The sequence below is a fragment of the Calliopsis andreniformis genome, chromosome 9 (genome assembly GCF_051401765.1).
Source record: "Calliopsis andreniformis isolate RMS-2024a chromosome 9, iyCalAndr_principal, whole genome shotgun sequence".
NCBI classification, from domain to species: Eukaryota; Metazoa; Arthropoda; class Insecta; order Hymenoptera; family Andrenidae; genus Calliopsis; species Calliopsis andreniformis.
Genome location: NC_135070.1, coordinates 22,072,518 through 22,093,592, shown reverse-complemented (window position 1 = coordinate 22,093,592; position 21,075 = coordinate 22,072,518). Strand labels below are relative to the sequence as shown.

The following is a 21,075-nucleotide window of genomic DNA, read 5'->3' as shown; positions in this document are numbered from 1 at the left end:
ACCTTTTGAATTTTTCGTAAGAATTTTTTAAAAAATTTGTATGCATGCGCACGAACGTCGTGTATGTGTACCTACATGTAACGTGTACGAAATGTGACCAACGTCGAGTGTGTGTATGTACGTATGTACATATGTATACAGTACGTGTAATTGAGATGAAAAGTAAAGGTCCTGTATCTCTTTATGTCTCTCTAGAGCCTATTCTCCAAAAATATCCTAAGTACGCTTTTCTTATTTTTTACACAAGAGGCGACAAAGAGTTCTTCGTTGTTGCCTCAGTGTAGAGTGTAAGTAGACGTAGCTTGAGAATTAAAATATCTTGATACGTGCGTGTATACGTACAGACATAGGATAAATACGGACGTGGATGCACATATCCCTATTCGTATGTACATACGCGCAGAGATATGCAAACGTAAAGAAGCAATCATTGCGTTCTAACCTATAAATCGATGCCGCATTGTGACATTTCTGAAGCGAGATTTCTCGAGTGCACCGTTAGAGGGCTACGAATAACGCTTGATTCTCGCAAGTTCTCTTCTTAATCATCTTTTCGAATACTATCATTTTAAATTAGAAATGACTCCGTGTCGCTGTAAAAAATACGTACGTATTATCGCCGATACAAACAAAAATTTGATTGTTAGTTACTGACACTGTTATCTACGTTTCTTTCTTTTCTCCTTCTTTCGTTCCTTTACCCATATATACCCCCTGTATCTAGGTCTCCGTAACGACAATGTCCGATGCTTTTCGATAACGTCTTATTTGATGGAAGAATAAACGAAGAAAAAACTTGACGAGTAAGGAACGGTATGTATATGCACACATATGCTATGCACACATACATACACACATACATCATACGTACCTATGTTACGTACATGTGTGTACGCATACGCATACGTACAAACTATACGAAAATTCGATTCGTCGACCACGAGCTGCTGGGAGCGGTACGATTGGCTTCGGAAGGTTTCGCGTTTCGTTCGAACTTCGAACAATTGTGAGTCTCCCGAGAAGCTCTTGTTTCGTTGGTACGATTGTGGCGCCTCGTGGCCATTCCTAATTCCTACACGCTTACGTATCCCTTTGTGTATGTTTTTCCATAATACGTGGATTTGACACGACGACGCGATCTTCGGCGTCGAAGGAGACGCATACTTAATTACGTGCGTGTTTCTAATCGGTGCATTCTCCTCGCGATAACGTATTCTCTACGCTTCTCGATATGGTAAGTGTCTACTCAGAATGATTCGTTTGTTCATTAATGTATCTCGTTGTTTCGCTAATCTGACAACGATAATGACGATGATGATCATAAAGGATAATGATGATATGTATTTATTATCACTCATACACACGCACGCACACACACACACACACACACAGAGAGAGGCAGAGAGAGAGAGAGAGAGAAACGAAAAGAATAAATAACCGATTTACGTTTACAGGCATCTTACTCGGAAGATCAGCTGGCAGGTAAGTGAACGCGAACGAGTTCTTTGATGAGAGAAGCCACACGCGAGATGAAAGAGGGGCGAACAGTTTTTTCTGGACGCTTGATTTGGGTCAAGAATATCGTTGCTGCCTTATTAGACCCACCCTGGTGTCACAGACTTGCGTGTCACTGATTACCTTTTATGGTTGCGCACTTCGAGGAAATGGTAGCGGAAAGGGAGAGAAAAAGACAGAAGGCGGTTTGTCGTTACGTCTTTTACGTACGCGGTGTTCGTGGTGAACGTACGATACGTGTCGTATTGCCGGTTAAAATTACAAATTTTCATCGAATCCTCTCTTATCGTTGTCAAAAACGCAAGCAAAGTGAACCTCGAGCGCCAACACGCATATTACCGTTTCGATTTGGTTTCGTTGTTCCGTTTCCATACCCGCGTACCATTATTTGCTGCTTTACCGCGTTTGTAAATATTGGACGAAAACTTTTTCTATACGATTCAGGATAATCTGTTCCTTACGCCTCTTGATTCGAGTTATCTTGCGAAACGCAACATGTTTGGTTGTAGTTATCTAGAACTGACTAATAGAATGATGTCATCGATGGAGGGTACATAATAAATAATTATAGAGACTATCTGTTGAAATTGAATTAAAAGGGCGCCTTTCTATGCCTTCTTGTTTAGTTTCATTTTGTGTATTTATATCGTGTCAAACATTGCTGTTTGATGCTGTCCCTTGTGATTATAATTGGTATAATTAAAGATCCGTGTTCATTGTTGCAGAATTTCAGGAAGCATTTCAGCTTTTCGACAGTCGTGGAGATGGAAAAATTCATGTGGCTCAGATTGGAGACGCGTTGCGTGCTCTTGGACAGAATCCAACTGAATCTGATGTAAAGAAGTTTACGCATCAGCATAAACCTGATGAACGTATCAGTTTCGAAGTGTTTTTACCTATTTACCAAGCTATAAGTAAATCTCGTACGTCAGACACAGCTGACGATTTCATAGAGGGTTTACGTCACTTCGACAAAGATGGGAATGGTTTCATCTCTTCTGCTGAATTAAGACATCTTTTAACAACGTTAGGTAAGTTTTACTTTTTCTTTTCCTCTATTCTCCTGTGCGTTTCTTCTTTCATCTGTGTTTGTTTGTCTGTTTGTTTTCTATCAGGTGAAAAACTGAGCGACGAAGAAGTTGAAACACTGTTGGCAGGTCACGAAGATTCACAGGGCAACATTAATTACGAAGATTTTGTTCGTCAAGTGATGTGTGGTTGAATGAATGTCTCTCTTTGCTGAACCGAATGTTAAAGAAATGATTATCGTGAAAAAATTGGTATCCGTTATGAATATTTTCCCTGTTTCTGTCTATAGACTTTGAACTATTTGATCGGTAATAGCTTTGCTATAAGAAGATAGAAGAGATAGCAGTCTTTTCGAATCGAATTTCTGCTTAAGACGCGACAGGAAAAATGTACTTATAAGTGAAAATTACACGAACAAAATTAGAATTGCGATGAGACGTAAAAATAAAGAATTTTATAGTATAGTAGATGTATCTTATTGCGTGATCATGCACATATAGTTTCTCTTAAACTCTGACCGAAATATTGACGGTGATTACTCTGAATTTTCGTTTCGTCGATGGATGGATGCATTTTCTTCGTCTTACTTCCATCTATAAAAATTATAGATAAAATCTTACGTTCTTTAGACCAGAGACATACTGTATGTTTAAAAAAGGTTAGTGTTTTTAAAAATTATAATAAATTTAAAACCTAAAATTACTTAAGCATTTGTTCCCTCTGTTTGAATTTGAACGTAGGAAGTAAAAATTTGAATACGTACGAAAAAGTTGAACTTGAACATGATGTTATATGCCTACCTAGTCTCCCTCCCTTAAAATGTATGTAACAATGTCGCGATAACGTGTCTGTGCGCATACAATATGTGCGTACAACATCCTTACACACATGCATACCTGACGCATGAATTCGGCCCCCTACGATGAGAATGAAAACCAGAAGGAAAGAGGTAAAATCGACTTCGCATTGAATCGATGTACATATATCGAATCGAAACGTAACGCGTAAATCGAGTTCAGTTCGAGATAGTTCGACGTTCGACAAGGAGCGCTTCAGTATCGTTTCGCACGTTCGAGGAAGACGGTTGTCGTCTTGCGCGTCGGTGCATTTCTACGAAAATTCTTATCGTACTGCGATCGCTACCTCAGCGAACGTTTCGTCCCGAAAAAGTACATTTACGGCCGTCAAAATTATACGAAGAAAAAAGTATGAATATTAACTCCAGTCTACCGTTAAGTAATTGTGAAAATAGTAAAAAGGGCATGATCATGCCGAGTTTAATATCTAGCAATTGGTGAGTACCGTGCGATTACTGCGCCATTTTTATCTTGATTCGTCACCACCGCCATTTTGCATCCTATTTATTTTTCGGTATACGTGTTCTTCTTGTCGCTACTTACCATTAAATAACGTTAAATATGCTTAACACTAAATTTCTCGAAACGATTTAATCTGTCGACAAGTTTCTTTTGCGAAGTTTTCAAAGCTACATCTATGCATACGCACGCATACTTGCATATATATATTCTCTCAATATGTATATACACACATACGTACACACACTGACACACACACACACACACACTCTATATATATATAAAAGTATATGCATACGCATTTGATGTGTCTATGATTGATTGACATGCTGCAATGTATAAGTACATACTTCGTTTAATCGTGCTCTTCCTAGCTTTGACGACGAGCAAGACGCATTTATGAACGTATCATTCTCGCAGAATTGATTCGAGATTAATGCGTACGTTATTTTCTTTGACATGACAAAAAATATATGTACGTAAGTGGTGATATGATGAATTTCATATGATGAATTGAATCGAATGATCGAGGATCGCATGAAAAAGCGAAATGAGAAAAGGGTAAACGTTATAATGTATTTCGGTGAGTTTAATCTTCGTAGAAGTAATAATTATACCTTTCGGCGAATTGCCACGTGAGACGCCATAAACATCCATCTAATGATGTAAAGTCGGACGCAGTTATATACTTATGTATGACATATCAACGTACTTACACATCGATATACGTATAACGTGGCATATCTCAGCTGGTTTCTTTCTGCTATAGAAACGAATGATCGTATCGAATTATAGGTATTAAACGAATACCTACACCTGTATGTAGATAAATAAAACGAACCCGTGAAAATTTTTGTCTTTGTTCGTAGTTTCACAACGCTCTTTCGTCACGACTTGAAAAAAAACGGTATTTATCGTTATTAAATTTTTCCCATTCGTAACAGTGTATTCTAATGTCGTTAAAACAGTTAGTCCTCACTTTGTTAAGCACTGTGAACATAAGTATGCATGTACATATGTATGTATCGCAGAGATTTATCCCCCCCCCCCCCCCCAATTGGCGTTGTACTGTCGTCATCACCGTGTGTGTTTCAATACGAAATGAGAGCACAAAGGTGACATAGACGAGTGATGTGTTTTTATCTAGAAATGTGTCACCTTATCTTCGGTATTGAAAGATTACGAATGATGATAAACTGTCGATGAAACGAGATGATACCATTGTTTGTGAATAATAGAAAAAATATAGAGAAGGTTGTTTAGAGTCGAGTGTCCTCATAAATTGTTTTTTTACTTCTTGTTCGCTCTCTGTGAAACGTGTGGAAGGGAAATTAATGAAATATTAAATTCGAAGAGTCCCTTTTAATATTTTGTTATAATTCGCATTGTCTTCGTGTACGTTCAACGTTTAATTTTACCTTTTTTTTCCTCTTTCTGGCGATCTTTCCCACAAATCATTCGAGTCAACGAAGACTGATCCGTTACATTCGTACTTACTACGAGACCTCCTATCTCTTTTCTAATTAGCAAAAATTCCATTTACGGTTTCAGTGAAATGGATGAAAGCTTAGAAGAAAGCTGCAGACTTCAACAGCATTATTGTATAACGCTGGGTGTGGGGCCTCTGTGGTGGTCCTGATGTGCCCCATGCCGCATTGTCTGTATCTACAGTCAACACAGAGAGCCGCGGCGTGGGGATTAAGCAGAGTCAGCTCTCTGTGAGCTCCCACATTGTTCAAGTAAGTAATCCACTGTGGTCGAAATGATTCTATACTTGTTGTGTACGGCCAACTCACGATTCTGATTACGCACCGATACTCTCTATCGCTTGCTCTCTCTCTCTCTCTCTCTCTCTCTCTCTCTCTCTCTCTCTCTCTCTCTCTCTCTCTCTCTCTCTCTCTCTCTCTCTCTCTCTCTCTCTCTCTCTCTCCCCCTCTCCCCTCCCTGCCTCCCCCCTCCCCCACTTCCTCTCCCCTTTTATTCGATGGCTCTAGTGCAAGAAAGAGATAGAGTGTCGGGACGGTCAGATTATTCACTGATGTGAGGTGGGTGTACACCTGTTTCATAATAATATGTTTCTACTTAATAGACGTGTAAAACGGTACGTCTTCATTTCTAGGAGGATGAATTGTTGAAAGCTGTGAAAAATAGCGAATCATTACGATTGACCTTCGATCTTCACTTGACGGAAAGCACGTCTGTAGAATGGGAAACTGTAGTATGGCGTCGGTGTCTTTACATTCGTGTGCCGAGCTGTCTTTTACCAGAGGGTTCGAAAGAGGGTTTTGTTTCTCTCTTGGAATATGCCGAAGAAACGTTACGATGCACCAATATCATTGTTTGCCTACGGAAAGACAGGACTGACCGAGGTAGTACTTATCTACGTCTATCGTCGTTATTTCGCATCGATAATGAAAATGATTACGACGAAAAAAACTTATCGTCTAAAACACTTTGTTGTTATGATTTAGCGATGCTGGTTCGTACCTTCATGTTCTTGGGCTTTACCGTTCTACCGCCGACTCACGCCTTGGTACCGCCAGGCAGTGATGCTGGCAATCTGTACATGCTTTATACCATCGAATAATCGACCGACAGCAGATTGGCACTCTCTCACTATCTCTCTCTCTCTCTCGAATTTAACGCGTAGGTATAGTTTCTTTGCGGACAAATTTTCTCATTATTTTCAGAAGTCTTTTCTCTTATTCCTTTTGTCGTTGTCAATGGCTATTATGCAAACGTCGAAATTTAAACATAGAATGCAGTCAAATTTTTACTGTTGTCCTCTGTTGTCTTTATTTCAATCTATGTTTCTTTCCGAATAACGTTCTTTTTTATTTTTCTTTGTCGTTACAGGATTGAATGCTAGATCGAAACATACATACAACTTCCATCTGACGGAACTACTAGAAAAAGCATATATTAGCGACATATGTATCATGGGATACAGACTGAGTCGAAAAAGAACGAACCAACCAACCAACCAACCAACCAACCAACCAACCAACCAACCAACCAACCAACCAACCAACCAATCAACCAACCAACCAACCAACCAACCACAACCAACCAACCAACCATCCATCCATCCATCCATCCATTCAAAATTTGCTTGTTTCCTTTCGTTTTCCTATATTTTTCTTCTCTTCGTACATCTACGAGACATTGTGCGTGTACGAAAATTGGTAAAATTTTAACCCCGTGAATCTAAACGAACGTCTTTCGATAATAAATTGAATTCGTGTTACTACGAAAACGAGTAGCGAAGTACCGCGTATACGCGCAACACAATATTGTGTACTCTGTCAAAAAATATCTTGTGATCTAATAATTCGCATTATTATGTAGTAGCATAATTTATAATTTGTTTCTCGTGTTCCTTCCATATGCCCGACCGATTTTGGTTGAATTGGCGACGTATTCGTGTTATTGTTAGTTTTTCTGTTGAGATATTTTTTGATCCGGTATATACGCTGTTTGAGTAACGTACGTCCGAAATGTTTCTCGGCTCGGAATGAAATTGATGAGTAACAGGTATGGAACTGTTATGTATGATTCTATTGTACGAATGAACAAGCGAACTGTATGGAACAGTAGAGAGAAGTGAAGGTCATAAATACATAAATAGGTCAAAATGAATAGTCGGTAATGAGTAGAATGCGTACAATGACGTGCACGCAATGAGCATATCGAACTCGAATCATCCTCTTGAATACAATGTTAACGATTCTCTTAAGAGCATATAAACTGCTGACGAAGCTTCTTCCCCGTGCAAAAATTTGACGGTATCGACGTTTAAGGTTTATAATATACTATAAGATTAAGATGGGCCGTCGAATCGTAGGAGAAATTTACTATCAATAAATTTCAATGTTAATTATGCCAGATTGAGTATCACCGTTTTTTCTTCTTCGTTTATTTTTTAGTATCACGCATTTTTTTTTTTTTTATTTGTAAAATATTATCGACATCGACGCGACACGCGATATATGTATATGTGTACACATCATGTATGTATATACACGTAATGATATGCATCGTTCGGTGTCGAACTTTTTCCAATAGCTGCCTCTTGTATTTCGCGCATATATATAACGAATTGCTAGTTTTTAAACGAAAATGAAGTTTTTTCTTTAACGAGACGGTAGTATGTATCGATGTAAAATTTGTATAGAATATAGAGAAATTTTTGAACAGCGTTTTGATTGTAACTTCCATCCGATACAGCCGTGTGTCTCTAATTTTATGAAGATGCGCGAACATTTTGAGCATTATTACAAATTTAACGCTTCACGTATTTTCTAATGCTAAGGAATTCAAAGACAATTGTAAAATTATACTCTATTCGTTTCCGTGTATGCACCGCGATGCATACATGTTTCGCTCTAATATCGTTACGGTGGCGTCGATGCTTAGAATTATTATTACATAAATTTTTTAATTATGTGTTTAGTTGTAAGAACAACAACATGAATGATGGAACATACATGATAATAATAACAGTGATGATCACGATCGTAATCTCCGATATATATCCCAATCGATTAACATCGCAAGATTCTTGCTATTGAATACGTTTTGTAGCGTTGACTCGATGACAAATGATATTGAACAATTATAAAATTATTTTAAAAAAATGAAACACAGAGAAAAGGTTAAAGTATTGTGACTAAAAGAATAAAAACGTGTTTGTAGTTAGCTTACCAGAGGTATACGTAGATAGGTTACGGAGTGGCAATTACTATTGTATTATCTCACGAACAAAGTTAAATTTGCTTCGATTTTTTCCGATTGAAAGACGACTCCGCGTGTTTTATTTTTATCAGTTAGCATTATATATGATATATTCGTACACTTGACTACTTAAAAATACATGTATACTACATTTATTATTCGTATGCAAAAACGGACTTGCTAAATAAAAGCTAAGAGGAGAAAAGAAATAAACAGATGTTACATGCTACATGCATCCTTTGTTATAAAAGAGCAGTCTCGTTGACACGATCTCGTTCGAGTTTCTTCGAAGTTGAAAAACCTTCTGATTTTCTCGTACGTTCGTTTATTGTGTCATATAAAGATACAACTCCGCAATAGAAACATATTTTAATAATGATGACAATGAAATATTGCTAACTAAAGACATAGGTGACATTTTCCCGCGTATAGAACGTGCATCCTACGCGAACGCGTGATACAGGTGTCCTAAAGAATCGATTTGTTCATTGTGAACGAATTATACGATATGAAGATGAGATAACCGAATATATCGTACGCATATACATACACGTATTCCAACGCCGTACGCGAATTTACGAAACAACGTACAACGTGTCCAGAACGATGAACGAAAAAGACTTCGACTAAGATAAATCGGTGTATTAGAAGCAACAACGATTGTCTGCTGTACTATATGTATGTATATCGTACACGCTTTATGCATAATGTTCGAATGTATTATCATACCATGATGTCTTTCTTTCTTTCTTTCTTTCTTTCTTTCTTTCTTTCTTTCTTTTTACAGGAGTTTACTTCTCGCTTCTTCTTCGAACGTCGTGATCTATGTACTTGGCGAGTTCGCGACGACGAACTTTTACCGTTCGTTGCGATATTTACCGTGTTTCAAAATTGTATTCCTCTTGTTTCGAATAGGTTTTCCACCTGTTATATAGTTTAACGTAAATTATTAGTCCTTTTGTTGTCGATATCCGTCGTTTCATCGGAAGTATTTTTTGGGACTAGACCTAAACTATCTAACATTCCGGAAGGGGCTGGATCTTCCATCGGATAGGCGGACACCTTTTTACACTTGATCAAATGCGTGGCTAACTGATTTCCATCGGTAGTCGCGTAACCGCACGAACACTGCATCCTTTTGTTTAACGGGATATTGATAAGAGGGGAAGGAACTACCAAACTGGTCATAGGACGTTCGTTGTGAATTTGTTGTTGATGTTCTTTGAACGCGCGCCAACAACACGTTACGTAACGACACTGTTGACACTTTTGTTCACCGGGATAATGATCTTGTTCGTCGATATCCTCTTCGCATTCTTGGCAAGACAAGTTTTCAGCAGGAACGTTTACGGTAATTGGTCCTGTGATCCACCTTTTGACCTTTTCGTCGCGTGGCAATTCCGTTACCGGACTCTCGATGTCGAACCGTTTATTGTGCGACCGCTGTTTCGAAATCATTATTCCATTGCTGGAACTGGAGTACGGAACGGCTTTCAAACCGGAAACGCAATCGTGTAATTCTCTCTGATGAACTTTTAATGAGCTTTTTTGATTGAACCATAGGCAGCATCTAGGACACTTGTTTCCACGCCCCTGTTCCCTTCTGATAACGTGCCTTTGCATGTGTGACAAGAAAGTGTGAACGCTGGGTGCACTAGGATTACCTTCGCTTACGAATTGTATTACCTTCAAACAATAAGGGCACTGTAATCCTTCACCTTTCTCGTGAGTTCGATAAAAGTGATCGATAGCGTCTTTATGACTCGAAGTGCGATAACCACAGCTTTCGCATCGATATGGCATTTCTGAGGGATAATGCATCGACGATAAGTGATCGATAAGAAGACCGCTATTTCCGAACTTGTGTTCGCATATAGCGCAAACCACCATGTCGCTGTCGGAGTGACCAAAATTACTATGCGCCTCCGTAACGTGCGTGACCATCTGATGTTGGGACGAGAAAGCTGTACAACAATATCGACAAACGGGAGAGTTCGATTGTCCAGGTACTTGAGGGGGCACGTGACCGATCGTGTGTTCCATTACGTCTGTATTAGAACGCATCGTTGTCGCGCAAAGAAAGCACTTGAAGTACAACGAACGCTTCTGTTCCTTCGAAAGAAGATTCTTTTCACCTTCCATGGTAGCGTAATAAAATTCTTGCAGTTGTATTTGATCACTTTTACATTCTTTCTCTCGGTCTCTCTCTCTATCTCTGGTACTACCTTTCGAATCTAGCATACATTTTTTCGCTTCCGGTTCTGGACTAATTGTTGTTACAAGATTTCTTTTTCTACCTCTCTTCGGGCCAGGTTTCGTTACTTGAGCGAAGGATGATATCTCTTGCTGTTGCTGTTGTTGTTGTTGTTGCTGTTGGGGTTGCTTAATGTTACCACTGGATTGAACCAAGATTTCACGACTCGATTGAATTTCTTCTGTATTTGTTGACGCGAGAGGCGTCAACGGTGGAGGATTTACGATATACGAATAAGCCCAATTTTGGAAAGGATTCGCAGATATTTTAGTCAAACGATCCAACAAACTTTCGTTGGAATCGATCTTTGTTTGTTCCGCGATGTGCATGATGATGTTGTCGAATGCCCGAGCAGCGGTTGATCCGTACATTTCCCTCCATACCAACTCGTCCAAGAATTGCTGTATCATCTGTCGACTAAGTAAACTTAGAGTATTTTGAAACATTCTGGGAACGATTTTTCTCAGATACTCCATAATGTGATAATTACTCATGAAGTTACGGGAATTTTGATCGGAGAATGCTGATTGCGTGACATGGTTAAAACCCATTTCTTCGAGCGTACTTTTGTCGACAGTGAAGTCTGTCATTATCTTCGAGTCGGTGTGCACCCAGTCCTTTAATGGATGCAAAATATTATTGAACCGACGTTTGTACGACCTGTCAGCATCCTGCACGGGGTCGCATGCTCTTAATCTTAGATCGAGGGTAGCAAAATCCAGCACACCGAGCACTTCGACTTTTACTTGGCGCAAATTTCCATCTTGTGATGTTGTACCCAAACTGATTACGCCCACTTGTATCACTGAATTTTTGCCTCCCATTTTACGAGTTTTATCCCAAATTGCTGCTGTACAAACGCTACGTAAATGCGTATAAAAATTTTTCACGTATACGTTCGACACTTTTACCCAGGAAATGACGTTTTGAACGTTCGTTTGACATGCCCAATGATATATTAACTTTAAAAGGACGGTAGGAGTGTAGGGTGCTCCTTGGAAAATTGAACCGGAAAAAACGGAAACAAAACGATCTGGACAACAACTTGAAATCCAAACGTATCCTCCCGAATAGGGAAACGTGCCCTGATCACTGTACATTCCTAGTTTCAGTTTAATTTTTTGGTAACTGTTACTGTGTTGGATGCAATATTGTTCGGACTTGACCAAACCTTGTTGTATTAACCATTCGGCAAACTTCGTGGCGGAAAACATGAGTACACTTTTCACTCTGATATCTGAAAGGTGCAATAGTTATTTTATTATACAAATGGAATGTTATCGATGACAATGATGATAAAAATAAGAACGGATCGATACCTAGTTCCGATCTTTCTTTTTGTGCTATCTGTGGCGCTATATCTTTCGTACGAAGGTTTGGTCTAGCTATAACCACCAACGATGGAAATGTCCTGCCACCATTCATTTTATTGAATGTTACTTCTCTACCATCTGGAAGATTCTTCTTCGATTCGTCGATCTGTTCGCAAGCTAAAATCAAAAGACTCTACACTCTTTCGAATAAGCAACGAACGATATGCGTTAATTGGATGGAAATCGTATGTAGCCAAATATCAAGAATCGCCCAATTGATCCTCCTTTCTCGCATACATAAAGACAGACAAGGGGCGGATAACACTAAAACGTGTTTAATGTAAGACAGATTTTTCTAACCTGCGTTTTTACTTCCAACAGATATTCCACCGATACTTGTATGTTCTGTCGGTTTTGTCACTGACAATTTTGTAGCCGTACCCGTGGTTGAACTCACGATCGCCGCTGTTGATGTTACTGACTGCGTAATTTGCTGTTTGCTCACTGTTTTTATTCTGAGATTAGTGACACCTTGCGGACTGGTAGTGGCTAAAGATTATATTATTCGATTACTTCGATATAGTAAATGGACGTTGCTTATACTTGAAAACGATCTGCGCATAATATAGCTTACTTGGTGTAACAACATGCGTCGAACATCCTACTTTTTGTCTTCCTCGAGTAACCAGGGCAGGCTGCATAATCAAAGTTAGATAGTAAATTGAATAATATGAAATGTTAACTATAAACGATATTTACTCATGCAACATACTTCCTCTATTATATCGGGTTGTTGTACTTGTAGAACCTTTGTCCTGCGGCCGGATCGAGTATATTTGTACTGAGAGGAAAATATAAATGGAAAGTTAAGAAGATAAGAAATGCAAGTTAAGAAGATAAGAAAAGGAAAGAGTATTTTTCTTACATTTTCGGTCTGAGAGTGTGTGGCTGTTGATACAGCTGGTGCCATAGACGTGGATGTTGAGGCAGATGTAGATGCTGAAGCAGACATTGAACATGTTGAAGCAGTTGTGATGGTAGTCCCTGCGATTTATGTACGATTCGTGTGTGATTTTATTTATTTATTTATTTATTTATTTTATACACTTCTAGATGAATAGTTTATCCTTACCTGGGGGTTGAGCAACAGAACCTAGAATAACTCCCATTCTTGAGTCTACGACCAATTGTATATTACCCTGAGAGCCATTGGCGTTATTCAATACGTTTAGCTTAATCGGTTGACTTTTATTTTGGTTCTGTAAAGGCTATAGGTATAGAAATCTGAACATTAGATTTTACACTTTTAAACATGATTGATTCTCTATGGATACTTACTACGCTCACAACAGATTGCGGAGTATTTTTAACCACTGCTTGTGCAGGATTTGGAGGCCTGGTATATGAGAAGATACAAACTCTAAGTTTGCTAAAAGAACAGCTATTGCTAAAAGGTAATGTCTATGAAGAAAATGATACCTACAATGTATACTGATAACCGTTGACGTTGCCTGCTTGGCATACCAATTTACCTCCATGATCTTTCACCAACTCCTCTAAAGTAGCAGCAACCTAAAGGTAATGCGAATAAACCTGTAGATTATGAAACTTTTCGCTTTTGAATATCCCATAGAGAAATAAATAAATTGCGTTAGGGAAAAGGAACATACTCTGTCGTAATTTTCCTTGAGTTCTAAACGCAACATTAACTGTGCTTCGCTGAGTGGCTCTTCTGCACACTCCAAATTTAAAGTCATATGAGGCGGTCGAACGGCCGCAACTGAACGCGTGATTAACCGAGTTTTTGGCATTTTTACGATGTACACGATATTTCAGAAGCGAATAGGACTTTCTAAAAAGTGGAACATACATTTAATCCGGTTAAACTTTTACTTTAAGTAGTAGTAGTAGTAGTAGTAATAGTAGTCGTCGTCGTCGTCGTTCTGGTTAAACCTCCGCCTTCTAGTTAGCTCCGTTTACAACGATGGCAGTTTAAGAATCAAAGCGATCTCTCAGACGAAAACAACCACTATTACTTGCTTTTTTACCCTCGTGAGTAACTCTTGACTCTTGAATTTGGGTTACTGTTCGTCTCAAAAATAAACTATAATGGCGACGTAATGCCGGCAACGCCGCCATACTGAAGCCAACGAAGCACAATGACATGCGATGTAAATATTATTTATATCTATCTACATGTATATATGCGATATTACCGATGTTATTAGATGTAATAGAATTGACGATACAAAAATCGTGACGATTATAACATCGAGGTTAACGAAGGGATGAAATAATAAAGACGATGACAACGGAAACGAGATGAAAGCGACGACACCGGCGGCCTCTGTAGGCATAGAACAGAAATGTGCCGATAGTCTTTACCCGCGTATGTGATGCATAAGTTTCTCTAACGTAATCTTATTTACATATTTTCTACTCTGTATTTAATGGATGAACGGTGTTTGTCCGCGCGGATATATGTACATAAATACATTTGGTTGTTGTTCCGGGAGAATCGTGTTGATACAGGGTTCATGCAGGGTCCATTGATACGAATAAACAAGCATAAAACGGAATATGTACGAATTATGTGTATTATAGCAAGAAAAGTTTACACATTGCGTCGAATGGTTCACTGGAAATTGTTACGGCGAACATTTCGGCGATTCTGATTCAAATACTGATTGCCAAAACTATTGGCAGTGCAATTAGGTGGTAACATTTGATGAAGGTAAATGACTGGCCAATGACGCGCAAGATATGCTGATGGTTGAGAATGGGATGAACGATGATCCTTAGGAGAATAATAGGGATGATATGTTTCGCTGCAAGGTCTCCACTGATCATCGTTTGAACCCACGTAACACCTGTAGCATTAATAGTACTACGATTAATAGATACCATGATACGAATGCTTTGATTCGTGAGAGAAAACAAAATTTTGAGAAAGATTCAAATATGAAATACATAATTTGATTTTCGTTATCGTACCAGGGATAAGAATATCCTTGCGAGAAACCGCACCGGTGGTTAGGCTCGCAACAGTAATCCCAACTGTCATTATATTCACCGTCGTTTTCTTCAATTTCACAGGACCAGAAGCCAGCGATTTCGTTTCGTTGGCAGACAGAGTTATTTTTACAAGGGTAACCATTTACCGTGTAACGTCGGAAAGTGGAAAGTTCCCTCGCTAATTAAAATAATGCGAAAAGGTAAAGATCGATTAGGTTTTATGATCGATTTTGTTCGAGTCGTCTCCAGTGTCCGCTTCTTCATTTCTCTTATCCTACTTACGGTAAGGGTAGCTACCGATTCCATACTGTAGAACGTCAGAGACGAGCCTCGGCCCACTATCAAGGTCAGTATTCGTCTCATAATCGTGTTCATATTCCTGTTCATGACTTTTCGGCCTGGATTTAATTCTCATGCGATGAAGAGAATCGAAGAGCAGCCTATGACTACTAATTTCACTACCTGGCATACCTTCTATGTCCTGTTCAATCGGTGTGGGCGAAAATGATTGTTTATGCATGTTAGACACCGATGCGGTAATCGGTGGTATTGTCAGACTGCAGTACGGGTCAAAGTTTTTCCATGTATATAACATGTAATCGTCGTCGTAAACGTAATCTAGATGCGGTCGTAGATCTCGTTCTGGTATGTTGCTCAACAGACAATTGTCTCTAGCATTATCGGTGATAATCCTACGGATGATACACGAATATCAACAATTCTGTAGAGTTTGTTGGAGAATCTGACTGTTAGCAAGAATAAAGTACATGCATAAAATTAATAGCTATGTTCGTTATATGAATATGGAAATTTTGAAACAGTACTCACATGTAATTGAAAGACATGCATGGTATCGAGCCAAATATTCTCATTGTTGAACATTTACGGCAACACTCTGATTTCGTAATAGCTCGCGTCGAAGACGCTATTGCGTGGGGCATTAATTTGCATGGTCTGTAATGTTGAGAATAACAAATCTCGTCCGTGTCGACTGGAGCGGATCCTTTACCGTTGTTCTTCGCAGCTGCACCCGTTGCAAGTGATAATGGTAAAGGATATGCGTCGCAGTCATAGGAGAAACTGTTTCTCTCGTACAATTCAGCACCATCCATATCGAGCATACTGGCAGGATTCATTTCTCCGGAAAGCCAATCGCTTAGGAAACAATTCGGAGCTGCGTGTTTTTGAATATGACTGTGGCCGTGATATCTTGTTGCGTATTTAAACGCGAAACTTCTGCAGACGAATTCTTGCGACGTTACGCATGCATATTGACATTCTCCCAAATCATTTGTAAACACTGATTTTTTCGTAATATCTGTCGGTATACTAAATCCACTTTTAATTCTCGAGAAACATTCTTCCGCGTGCCCCGAAGGATATCGATTCGTTGTTTCTTTCGAATGACAAATACTAGAACTCATGATGTACGTGTCGTAATCCCGATCTGGTTCGAGGTCCGTATAAAAATTGATATCTTGATAGGAAAGATCGCTCAGTAAACAATTGTCGGTAGGATTTGTTGTGAGTATGTTGTATCTGCACGGAACGAAAAGATAAAGAGCATAATTTGAACCAATTTGAAAGTTCCGTCTGCAATCTGGGTAGTTTACGATTTAGCCAGACTATTTTTGTTTTTGAATTTTCTTCGTGACGAGGAAGGGACAGGATCTGGTTCCGGTTATAAAAAAAGTTACAGATAGTGGAATATTCTGTTAGCCAAGCGACCAGGGCATCGAATTCTGTCAGTTTGTATTCGTCCAAGAACGTGATCGTGATCGTTTTGACAGTGGGACTTTAAACGACCCAGTTTACCAATGGCGCAGCGTCAGTGAAAACAAGACTACAGACGAAGTGTTAAAGGAAATTTGAGTAAAATGATAGATATAGTTCGTTTTTCTTTTTCGATATCTACTTTTCACTTCGTGTCTAAATATCTCTTTGTGAAAATGGTTGATCGAAGCAGGGGAAACACCTCAGTCTTATTATATAAATTCTTGTTTTCTCCACTTACCTAAAAGCGAAGCTCTCGCACGGATAGCTTAATTCGTTGCTACAAAAATCTTCGCACTGTTTCAAATCTCGCGCCAGACAAGTTTTTCGTAAAACGTTTCTACTTAATTTTGAACCAGCTGCTAATCGAATTAAACATTTGTTCTTTAGTTCTGGTAATTTTTCGTGTTCTTCGGGGTGGAAATCTTTTGTCGCGGGAGCATAATTATCGTCACTATATCCAAATGCACTTCCGTAATTGTAAAATTTCCCGTAAAAGTGTTCGCTTTCTTGAGGATTGAAAACCTCGCGTGAAAGAGATCGATCTTCGAACTGAGATTTAGACAAAGTTGATGGTTTTATTGTGTCTGAATATTCGTGGTTGTAGTTGATACGAGGACCGAGATGAGAACCTCGCCAATTACCGTGCCAATTTAACGTTGAATCCTGACGAGAAGCCAAATCTGCGAAGTATAAAATGTATTTTCTTTATCTACACTGTCCCTGTATAACTCCAAAGTTTAGGTATTATACTTTGAAGTAGATACATATATCCATTTATCTAGCAAGTATTTGTAGCTCACGAGTACCAACGCCAGTTGTCCGATCGTATGTAGGTTCGTACCTTCATGATTGAATTCTGTCCATGAATCTCGACGATTTTGCTCGTCGTAAGGTTTGCTACGAATCATCCAATGTGGGATGTCACGATCAGGTATAGAAGTAAGGCAATATTGGTCTCTCTCGTAGTAATCATATCGAGAATCCATTAAGAAATCTTTGTCAACGTTCATGCGATAATATGGTGTCGACGTCAGTTCACATATGTCTTTCGAACTATTTGTTCCGCGCCTTTGAATTACGAAAAAGTAAAATTGGAATGTATCGTTATCTTTACATGTAGGTACATACGTACCTATAATGTAACAGTAATTGAAACCAAGTATGAACACAAGAATTTTGACACGTGTAAGGAGGTCTGTACATACATAAATAGGTACATACCTACACGTATCTGTAGGCGACACAGTCCAGTGAATGCGTATCGTTGAAACAACGAATCAAGATGATAAAGAGAGAAATTTTTGCAACACGTACCTGTAATTGTAACCGTTGCAAATGAAAGTGTTTTCATAATCGCATGCCCGACGGCAATCTTGTATGTTCTCACAAATTACGGTCCGTTCGATATGCAAGTCCATCGTTCTCTTCCCGGGTTGCAATTTCCGATGACAAATTGTAACTAAATATTTCAATGTACATTCAATTAATAAATGTATTCTAATGAACGTGTGTATGTACGTACCTACAGTGCATTCTAGTAAAAATATGTATTAACAATAATTGCTGTGATACAGAGAGACATCAATTTCTGACGCTTCTTTTTCATAGATACCTATGCGATTCTTTTATCGTGTACAACTTACGTATAAAATCGTTGTCATCATTTGATTTCAATATCATTGAACTTTGAGTTGTGCAGAGACAAAGAAAAAAGAGCGTAAGATCCCACAAACACGATTTTTTGAACATCTTTATTGATTTGTCTGACCGTCTGAGGAATAGCTGAATTAAACTAGAAATCACTTGTCTTTCATGGTCTAGACAAAAGTAGTCTTCGTAATCGTAATTATTTTTCGTTGAGGTATTTATTAGTGTTCACGTTGTCGAAGTTTCTTGCGGATTTATTGGTACAATACGTATACATATTTTACGTGTTAACAAGTAGGTATGAACGTTTATAAAACGATACACAGGGAAGAATCATCAAACGTGTGTAGAAATGTATTGTACAAGATGGAACTAGATGTACTAACTAAGGTTCGCACAAAAGTAATGATGAAATTTCAGTATCGCGTGATTTTATAGAAAAGTGAACGTTTCCGCGGAGATAGTGGGAGGAATGTTTCGCACGCTGGAAGAAGGACATCTCTCGTTGTTAGACCGCATATGGTCAATTTTATAAACAGTTAAATACATAGGATATCCATTAGTTAAAGAGAACTTTATTCCAGTAATTTTATATTTATTTATTTATTTTCTTTCGCTTCTTATTTGTCTATTTTGTTTAAGCAAATCGCTTTCTAGGCTCTTTCCATTCTAATGGCGGTGTAAACAAATGAATATTAAATATTTTGAAAAAATGAAATTTCTTTCTTGCATTATATTACCCATATATGCGTGTACGTCTGCATGTTGATATACATAAAATGTCGTAACTCACCGAAAGAACGGCTCGATGCTGGACCTTGGTTTCTATTCGTGAGAATGTCCAAGACTCTAGTACGGTCATCATCACCGGAAAAGAAACGTCCGTCATGATTGACAAAGAGATCGTAGATACCAATGCGCCCGTACCTTGCTGCGTAGCCTTTGCCTCTTAAAATATCAAATATACATTCTTAATATTTCAAAATTAGAAAGACTGAAAGCGTAAACAGATAGGAGAATTTTCAATAGTCTACTACTGCGATACTGTTATAGATTACATAGATTAACAAAGAAACTGATCTACCCGATTCTTTTTTTAAATTTTGTAAAGCTTTTAATTTTATTAGCTAAATGTGTGATTAATGCATAACTTGTCAAAAGTTGCAACACGTAGGTACCGCCATAAGTGCCTGATTGGATACATCGCAATGAAATGAGAAAACTATGATTTCTGAATGACGGTTAATAAGTGAGTATTTATTATAAAAATTGAACAGCTTCTTTGTGCATCTTAAACTGAATTTTAACTGATCAAGTTAGCGCGTGAGAGATTCGTACGTATAGTGCTCCGCTGACGATACAGATCTATTGGTTTCGGGACTCGTCTCGTCAGCGGAGCACAGTAACAGGTACGTACATAGTTGGAGAGGATAACGGATAAGATGGTTTCAACGTTGACTTGGAAAAAGAATTACCAATGTTTGCAACGCGCTCTTCTCTATTTGTTCTCTCGATTTGGATCGAAAGACTTTTATTCTGAAGAGTAAAGTCTTGATATAGTCGGTCGACGATGCACGATGTTGATCCATACTGGTTTTTCACATAAACATCATAATCAAGATGAGACTCTAAATCTTGGAGCGTCGGTATTCGAGTACTAATGCCGCAAGTACGATTACCGTCAGGTCCAACACTACCGGGGAAGATAAAAGATTAATATCGCACGTGTATCTATGAATTTATGTAGGTATATTCGCTGTTCCTTGTACCGTGTGTAATTTTCCTAATATAATTTTTCAATAGTTTTTCTTACCCGAATGTAAACGCACTGCAAGCATTCCCATTTTTTGAACATTGTTCTTCGCATTCCGTCAAACTTTCAACTTCGATTTGGGATGCGATATTTGCATTAGATAATTTGAAACCAATTGATGTTCTTGTGTAACAATCTAGGACAAGAACGCAAACCATTTGACGATACGTATTTTTGCCTCGTTGAACAATGTGCTTTTTAACTTTACGTATATGTGTATAGTGTATATGTAGGTATATGAATGTACATGTGTATGCGTATATGTACATACATTAATCAATGAATTACCATTCGCAACAACGGCTATTTGATTATCGAACGTAAGACACGAGAATCTTGAACATTGCTGAAGAATGTTAAAAGTATGCAATAGAATTATTGGTAAAAATCGAGTGTATCCTCGTCTAATCATGTTAAATTTAAGAATTAATCACCAATCACAACTCGGTTATGTCCCTAAGTTAGTTTCACTGTAGTTTATGGTATTGATTTGCGCAACTGTAGCTATATATGTGTGCATATATATTGTATATATATATATGCACGTAGTGTCGATGAATTTGCCAACAAAATTTGTCGTAGTAGTATCTTCAACAAGCTTTTTTGCAAATATTCGACGACGTAAACTTTGCAGAGGATGCCGACCAACTGTAGCGTTCTCTT

The 21,075-nt window shown here is 38.4% G+C and overlaps 5 protein-coding genes across 9 annotated transcripts; 3 read left to right on the top strand and 2 right to left on the bottom strand.

Moving 5' to 3' along the window:
* The first annotated feature begins 1,093 nt into the window (after positions 1–1,093).
* Positions 1,094–3,246, top strand: Mlc-c (Myosin light chain cytoplasmic). Of its 2 annotated transcripts, XM_076385312.1 has the most exons (4): positions 1,094–1,234; positions 1,455–1,482; positions 2,241–2,546; positions 2,631–3,246. In XM_076385312.1, the coding sequence occupies exons 1-4, from the start codon at positions 1,232–1,234 to the stop codon at positions 2,735–2,737; spliced, it is 444 nt and encodes a 147-aa protein (XP_076241427.1). In that variant the 5' UTR covers positions 1,094–1,231; the 3' UTR covers positions 2,738–3,246. The 2 variants fall into 2 exon arrangements, with proteins under 2 accessions (XP_076241427.1, XP_076241426.1); XM_076385311.1 differs by lacking the exons at positions 1,094–1,234; positions 1,455–1,482 and adding an exon at positions 1,872–2,065.
* A 201-nt stretch (positions 3,247–3,447) lies between these two features.
* LOC143183513 (uncharacterized) lies at positions 3,448–6,120 on the top strand. The gene is made up of 4 exons (XM_076385060.1): positions 3,448–3,548; positions 3,590–3,838; positions 5,412–5,599; positions 5,980–6,120. Exons 1-3 carry the CDS (start codon positions 3,448–3,450, stop codon positions 5,497–5,499), a joined length of 438 nt encoding a protein of 145 aa, XP_076241175.1. The 3' UTR covers positions 5,500–5,599; positions 5,980–6,120.
* Positions 6,094–7,747, top strand: LOC143183651 (uncharacterized). The gene is made up of 3 exons (XM_076385310.1): positions 6,094–6,229; positions 6,332–6,506; positions 6,717–7,747. Exons 1-3 carry the CDS (start codon positions 6,164–6,166, stop codon positions 7,055–7,057), a joined length of 582 nt encoding a protein of 193 aa, XP_076241425.1. The 5' UTR covers positions 6,094–6,163; the 3' UTR covers positions 7,058–7,747.
* A 1,781-nt stretch (positions 7,748–9,528) lies between these two features.
* Positions 9,529–14,492, bottom strand: Row (relative of woc). 4 transcript variants are annotated; one of them, XM_076385302.1, is made up of 11 exons: positions 14,378–14,492; positions 13,832–14,013; positions 13,645–13,733; positions 13,500–13,557; positions 13,294–13,429; positions 13,087–13,205; positions 12,934–13,002; positions 12,796–12,856; positions 12,522–12,710; positions 12,168–12,338; positions 9,529–12,085 (listed from the first exon to the last, which is right to left on the bottom strand). In XM_076385302.1, the coding sequence occupies exons 2-11, from the start codon at positions 13,970–13,972 to the stop codon at positions 9,531–9,533; spliced, it is 3,588 nt and encodes a 1,195-aa protein (XP_076241417.1). In that variant the 5' UTR covers positions 13,973–14,013; positions 14,378–14,492; the 3' UTR covers positions 9,529–9,530. The 4 variants fall into 4 exon arrangements, with proteins under 4 accessions (XP_076241417.1, XP_076241419.1, XP_076241418.1 ...); XM_076385304.1 differs by lacking the exon at positions 14,378–14,492 and having other exon boundaries at positions 13,087–13,160; positions 13,832–14,193; XM_076385303.1 differs by lacking the exon at positions 14,378–14,492 and having other exon boundaries at positions 13,294–13,420; positions 13,832–14,193.
* Positions 14,493–14,746: 254 nt separating this feature from the next.
* Positions 14,747–20,582, bottom strand: LOC143183512 (uncharacterized). Its single transcript, XM_076385059.1, has 16 exons — positions 20,413–20,582; positions 20,075–20,292; positions 19,393–19,547; positions 19,340–19,357; positions 19,083–19,172; positions 18,922–18,984; positions 18,832–18,844; positions 18,596–18,769; positions 18,517–18,564; positions 18,267–18,474; positions 17,794–18,020; positions 17,191–17,632; positions 16,005–16,715; positions 15,459–15,868; positions 15,156–15,354; positions 14,747–15,031 (listed from the first exon to the last, which is right to left on the bottom strand). Exons 1-16 carry the CDS (start codon positions 20,568–20,570, stop codon positions 14,797–14,799), a joined length of 3,369 nt encoding a protein of 1,122 aa, XP_076241174.1. The 5' UTR covers positions 20,571–20,582; the 3' UTR covers positions 14,747–14,796.
* Positions 20,583–21,075: the final 493 nt, after the last annotated feature.